General features: G+C 57.5%; 1 protein-coding gene across 1 annotated transcript in view; it reads right to left on the bottom strand.

Annotated features, from left to right (window-relative positions):
* Positions 1-2035: 2035 nt before the first annotated feature.
* KIFC3 (kinesin family member C3) overlaps positions 2036-6546 on the bottom strand; it is an 8289-nt gene continuing 3778 nt past the window's right edge. Inside the window, 10 exon segments of the mRNA XM_010017219.1 lie at positions 2036-2061; positions 2612-2876; positions 3207-3341; positions 3890-4119; positions 4228-4357; positions 4910-5033; positions 5633-5763; positions 5905-6009; positions 6089-6270; positions 6487-6546. The exon segment at positions 6487-6546 is cut by the window's right edge and continues 52 nt beyond it. Coding sequence (XP_010015521.1) covers positions 2036-2061; positions 2612-2876; positions 3207-3341; positions 3890-4119; positions 4228-4357; positions 4910-5033; positions 5633-5763; positions 5905-6009; positions 6089-6270; positions 6487-6546 — 1388 coding nt within the window.

The raw sequence follows: 6546 nt of genomic DNA on the forward strand, positions 1-6546 counted from the left end.
TTCCCCAGCCAGAGCTCCTCCAGCCTGCTCAGCATCTCCGTGGCCTCCTCTGGACTCGCTCCAACAGCTCCATGTCCCTCTTGTGTTGTTGCCCCAGAGCTGGAGGCAGAACTGCAGGGAAGGGTCTCCTCAGAGAGGAGCAGAGGGGGAGAATCCTCTCCTTTGACCTGCTGCGCACGCTCTGGGGATGCAGCCCAGCACACTGGGGATCCGGGCTCAAGAGCACACTGAAGCCGGGTCACGGGGAGCTTCTCATCACCCAACACCGCAAGTCCTTCTCAGGGCTGCTCCATCCTGAGTCTCCCTCACCCTGTGTTTGTGCTGGGGATTGCCCCAACCCATATGTAGGACCTTGCCCTTGTTGAATTTCGTGAGGTTCATATGTTTGAGCAAAAAAAAAACAAACTAAAGCCAATCCCAATCTTGCTGATATTTCATCCAAATACAGCCAAGATTTAGGAATGAACGGGAGTGTCCTGCTCTCTTCTATGGGTCTGAATGTGGCTCATGCAGCAAGAGGCCCTGGCAATGTGCGGTCGCAGGACAGCAGGACCAGGGCTGAAGATGCTGCCTGCTTCGTGTATGTCCTGCCTGCACTGCCTCTGCCTCACTTGGGGCCTTTCTCCTGATGATCCCATGCCTGGACCCAACTGGGCTGTGACATGGCCCCATGCCAGCACCCAACAGCCCCCACAGTGAGGAGAAGCACGAGATGGAGCAATGCACTGCAGCACTGGGGCTTACTTAGAGTTTGACAACTCCATCTCCTGGTAACAAAGGGAGCAGGGTAGCTGCAGTCTGGGGGCTGTGGTGCCAGGCTTTCCCAGGCACAGCTCCAGGAGGAAGCACCTCATGGGCTTTCCCAGCTGTGAGGGAGATGCTGTGCCAGGGGAGGGAGCACCCACCCATCCTGCTGCAGAAACAACAGCAGCACAGGAGGTCTGGCTTTAACAGTTTATTTGAAATAAGTTTTGTTACAAAACAGGCTTATTTTTTATTACTAAAATACATAGAAACATCTAATCTTACAAAAGGCGAAATTTATTTTTCCCTTTTTTGCTTTCTTTTTAATAGAATACGCTGTGGAAGAGCAAAAGGAGAGGAGCTGGTAGGAAGGAGCCATCAGTGGTCGGGTATGTGCAACAGGAGAAAGCATACCCAAGAGTGGATGCTCAGAGGTCTGAGGGGCAATGCCACTTCATCCCATGCCCCTGCCAGCCTCCATCCTCATACATAAACCAAACAGCTTTTGGGCTGGGAGGTTGGAGGGGTTTTTTGTTTGTTTTATACTTATTTTCCATTCCAAGACCATGTAAACAGGGTATAAATATTTCAAACACTTTCATCTTGACCACTCTGTGATCTCTCTTGACAAAACAACTGGTAAAGAACTTTACAATAGCTTCATTCAAGACCGCTAAACCCACCCTGTTGCTGTGTACCACTGTGCCAGGGCAGCACCGGCACCACAGGGAATGGCAGCTCAGTTCATGCATGGCACTGGGGTGCCTCCATGCAACAACAGGGCTTGAGAAACCTACACAGGGAAAGGAGCTGCTGGGATTTGTTTTCTGGCTTAAAATAGAGGAAGCGCTGCTCTGCAAGACATGGGACAGCTGCCCCGATGCAGCCCCAGGCTGGACCCCCAGAAACGCTTCCAGGAGCTTGCCTAGCTCTGAGCACCCCATCCAGCCAGATACCTCTAGGAACAAAGCTGGAGAGATGGAGGGAGCACCCAGCAGCTCCCACTTGGGCTAAAAACATCCATCCAGTAACAACGAAAGGTCACAGAGCTGAGGGTCTGAGGGGGCAGATCCCTGCCCAGCACCACTGTCCCCACCCTGCGATGGGGGTCTGGCTGCTGGGAGACCATGACCCCATGCTGCTCATGTGAGAGGTGCCATCACCTTCTTTTTGCAGGTCCTGCTGGCCGAGACGACGGCAGCCAAGCCTTCGTGTCTCCCAGCAGCCGGCTCTCAGTAGCACCATGAGGGGCCTGGTCCTGCAGCAGGTTTGGTGCCAGGGCTGGCACTTGTCACAGGGGCACCGGCCTCAGCTTCCCTGCAGAAAGAGACGTGTAGGTCACAGCAGGCATGGCCATCTCTGCCTCACCCCATTGGCACCATTCCCACAGGTGCTGCATTGCGCTGGTCCCACAACCATCCCATAAGCACCCCTGCAAGCAGCAGAGCCCAGCGCCCCTGCCCTGCGTGGGGCCAAGCAGAGCCCTCCACCGGCTCCCCCTGGCAGCCACGGCTGCCCCTAATTCAGGCTGAAATCGAAGGGAGAAAGGTTCAGCCCATGGGCACCCCACGCTGCAGCTTCACAGCAGGGCACTTTTGGGGAAGTGCTAACCAGGCTCCCCATGGCTAATTAGCCAATAGTTAACGAACTGATCACTAATCAGCTACCTCCCCCTGGTAAAAGCCAAAAGCCTGACTGGCTTTGCCTGCCGGTGTCTGGCTGGGATGACTGAAATCGAAGGGAGAAAGGTTCAGCCCATGGGCACCCCACGCTGCAGCTTCACAGCAGGGCACTTTTGGGGAAGTGCTAACCAGGCTCCCCATGGCTAATTAGCCAATAGTTAACGAACTGATCACTAATCAGCTACCTCCCCCTGGTAAAAGCCAAAAGCCTGACTGGCTTTGCCTGCCGGTGTCTGGCTGGGATGAGGATGAGGCTGGTGGCAGGAGCCTCTGATGCTGATTGAGGGTCTCTGGCAGGGTAGCCAGGGTGGGGAGCAGGGCTGGGGTGTCCCACCACCCACCTGAAGGCTGGAGCTTCCTGCGGATGGAGGCAGCACGGCCAGAGAGGTGTCCCGGGCTGGGGGATGTGTGGGCCCGGCCAAGGGGTGCTGTAGTCCCTGAAGAGTCACCCTGGGAGGAGATGAGGGGGTATGGCCCCAGGGTCAGCCTCTGTCAGTCCCCAGAGGGAAGGAACAGGGATGGGCTTATGGGCAATGTGGTGTCCAAATGTGCTCTGGGGGTACCATGAGGCTGCTGTAAAACAGGGCTTGGAAGAGCCAAATTGGCAGCATTGGCCGGACACCACTGCTTGGTGACAGCCTGTGCCCCACCATGTGATGGCCCTCAGTGGAGGGGACCCAACAGCAAACAGCCCTGGGACCCATATGGGGGCAGAACAGGAGGAAACACCTCCCCCATCCCAGGGGTGACTGGGAAGAGGAAGGACAGCCCCTCAGTTACCTCTAGCTGCTCCTGACTGGGCCAGGAGCCCAGCTCAGCTTTGCGAGAGACAGGACCCAGCTCCACGGAGCGAACTCTCTCAGCAAATTTGAGGGAGCACAGTGTCTCACTGGTATTCTTCTCAGCGGGGGAGACCTGTGCGCAGGCAGGAGCAGGCAAAGAGTCACCTCACCAGCTGCCCACACCCCCAGGGCTGCCCTCCTGTCCCAGCCAACACACTGGGCTATGTCCTGGCCAGATGTTATTATTAACCCGCTGCTCCCAGAATAGCCCCGTCCAGTGTCTGATCCGGTCGGATCCCCTGTCACCAACTGCCCTGGTGTGAGGGACAGCCAGGAAAAGCTGCAGCAGGTGGCAGGGGGCAATCACAGGGCAAGAATGGAGGAGCTGCCAGAGCCCAGCATCCTCCTTGCAGGAGATGGGATGGGGAGATGCCAACATGCAAAGACATGCTGTGCACCCATGTGCAGGCAGGGAGGGCAGGAGTTCATCCTTCAAGTTCACTCCCCATCCCTTGGCCTCGTCTGGGACGCAGAGATGGGGACAGAGCTTCCCTCAGCCCCATGGTTGCAGACCCCATGGGAAAGCCTGGTCCCCCTCCAGCCTCCAGCATCCCTCCTGCCTCCCGCAGCACTGGGACCAAACCCACCCCCAAACCCCACACTGCTACAGACAGACCCTACCTGGACCATCATGAGGGTCTTGCTGTCACCACTGAGCGAGTCCTGCAGCAGGTATGTCAGCTTGGAGTTGCGGAAGGGCACGTGGCCCTGCCGGGAGCGCAGGGCATAGATGACGTCCCCCAGTGCTGAGAGGGATTTGTTGATGTGCTGTGCCTCGCGGAGCCGGCTGCCCTCTGCACCCGACCGCCCCACACGCTCTGATCCAGCCAGGTCCACCAGGTTCAGCTTCCCTGGGGACACACAGCAAACAACCGTCCACAGCTGCCATCAGCCCCATGCATCCCCTGGGGACCCACAATGGCCCAACACTCTGGTTAGGGGCTCACTCTGGGACTCACCTGTAGTGCGCAGCCCCGTGCTGCGGTCAAGCCCACGGACAGTGACAATGAGGAGGGCGTGGGAGCGGGAGCTGTGCTCATTCAGGTTGGTGCACTCCGTCACACGGTTGACGTGGCCAAACTCAAAGACCTGGGGGAGCCCAGAGAGATGGGAGGGTGAGGCCAACCTGCCCCAAACCCACCACAAACCCCCTGCAACCTGCGCAACAGCCCCCCACACGATGCCTGGTCCATCAGGGTGATGACTTATCAGGTCTCAGCCTGGGGTGACATGGGGAAGGCAGAGGGTGACAGGCAGGGCGCTGCGATGACAGCCAGCCTCCCATTAATCCCCGGGAGCCACCAGGCCCCCATGCTTTTATTTTTAACTCTCTGCAGCTCACCCCATGGTTCAGTGACCATCACATCACATGCAGGGACCTATTTTCATCTCTCTTGCTCCCAGTGCTTCAGAAATACTCCCAAATCTGGGGGTCACACACCACAGAACCTCCCAGTGGCTGCCCCATCCCTGGCATTGTTCAAGGCCAGCTTGGACGGGGTGTGGAGCAACCTGCTCTAGTGGAAGGTGTCCCTGCCCATGGCAGGGGGCTGGAACTGGATGAGCTTTAATGTCCCTTCGAACCCAAACCAGTCTGCGTCTCTGATTGTGCCCCGTGTGCCTCCCGCCGCACGCCTGCACCTTGTTGATGTCCTCCACACTCTGCACCCTGAACTCAGTCAGCCCTGGCACGTAGAGCTGCCCGCTGCCATCGGGACACAGCTTGATCTCCAGCTTCTCCTGCGGCTCCTTCCCCAGCAGGTCCCTGAGTGAAAGGGCACCCATTATACCTGTTACCATCCCAGGGGGTCACAGGCACCAGCTCCCCTCTGGCACTGCAGCCCCTCCATGGCACAAAGCTGTATCTCCAGGCTGCCAGAGCAGCCAGCTCCTCCTGGGATGCTGCACATCCCAGTCACAGCCCTTGGCTCTTTGCTTCCCGCATGCCCACACAACCCAGACTTAGTCCTTATTGCCATCCACATTACCCATATGGCTGCATTCCCAACCTCCTCCCAGCCTGTGGCTGGGCTGGGGAGGAAAATACTTCTCATGCTTCCAGTTAGTAATTTCTAAATATAACATCTCAGGGGGGTGCAGGCAAAGGGAGGAGAGGGGGATGCCCTTGCATCCATGCCTGGGAGTGCTGGAAGGGCTGGGAGCCTAAGTAACAGAGCTTGAGGGAGAGTGCTTTGAAAGGGCAGCGTGCATCAAAAGCCCCTAAAAAATTAAAAATAAATCCTTGCACAGCCAAATCCGGTGCCCTGCAGCCAAGGCAGGGCTGGTGAGACAGGAGCAGAGCAGCATGGGGTGATGCCCAGGTGAGCTTTGGTGCCCCATTAGAGCTTTTTCCTCTGCCTGTACCTGAGGGACTCATTGTAGATCTCGGCAGCACTGACACTGATGGCGTAGTCCCAGTCGGCTGCTTTGCCCCGCACCTCAGAGAAGAGAAGCTGCAGGGCCCGCTGGTTGATCCCTGGGTTTGCTGCTGTTCCCTGGTGGATTGGGGTGAGAAATGGGGGGAGGACACATGTCACCCTCTTGCATCTTTTCCTGGTTAGGGGAGGGTGCTGAGATTGGGCACCTCGGGATGGGAAGCCGAGAAAGAAGAGGGAAGCAAAGCCAGGAAAATTCACCTCCATCGTGTAGGTTTTTCCTGCCCCTGTCTGCCCATAGGCAAAGATGCAGACATTGTAGCCATCGATGCAGGAGGTGACCAGGGCTTGAACCTCTTGAAAGACCTGGGTGGGGACCAGGCTTGTCAGGAGAAGGTGGCTGCATCTCTCCCATCATGCCAGCAGTGTGGATGGCAGCACCCACCTCCTCCTGGGATGCTTGTGGGGGGAAGACCTTATCCAGCTCAAAAGACACCAGCTTCCCCTTGTGCAGCAGGTGCAAGACGGCATCATCGTCAGCATCGAAAGTCACCGCATTGGCTGCTTCTGTACCCTCACCATCCTCTTTTGTGATGGGGCGGACCCGCCCGAACACACGGATGTTTCCTTGGAGGAGGAGAGAGATGCAGGGATGGTGTCAGCCCCAGTGCGTTCTGCTGCCACCTCCCATCACCATCAAACACTGGGTGGGCTGAGTGCTGACGACCAATGCAGCTCATCACCAACCCGAGCATCTTACAGGGACCTCATGGTGCTGGGTGCAGTGGGGTGGTGCTCTCCTGTCCCCCTCAGGGACATGCTCTCCCATGATGGGACACACACCTTTGAGCCGCACCAGCTCGTTGTGGCACTTCTTGCGGAGCTGCAGCTCGCGGCGGTACT

The sequence above is a fragment of the Nestor notabilis genome, unplaced genomic scaffold (genome assembly GCF_000696875.1).
Source record: "Nestor notabilis isolate BGI_N333 unplaced genomic scaffold, ASM69687v1 scaffold8226, whole genome shotgun sequence".
Taxonomy (NCBI): Eukaryota; Metazoa; Chordata; class Aves; order Psittaciformes; family Psittacidae; genus Nestor; species Nestor notabilis.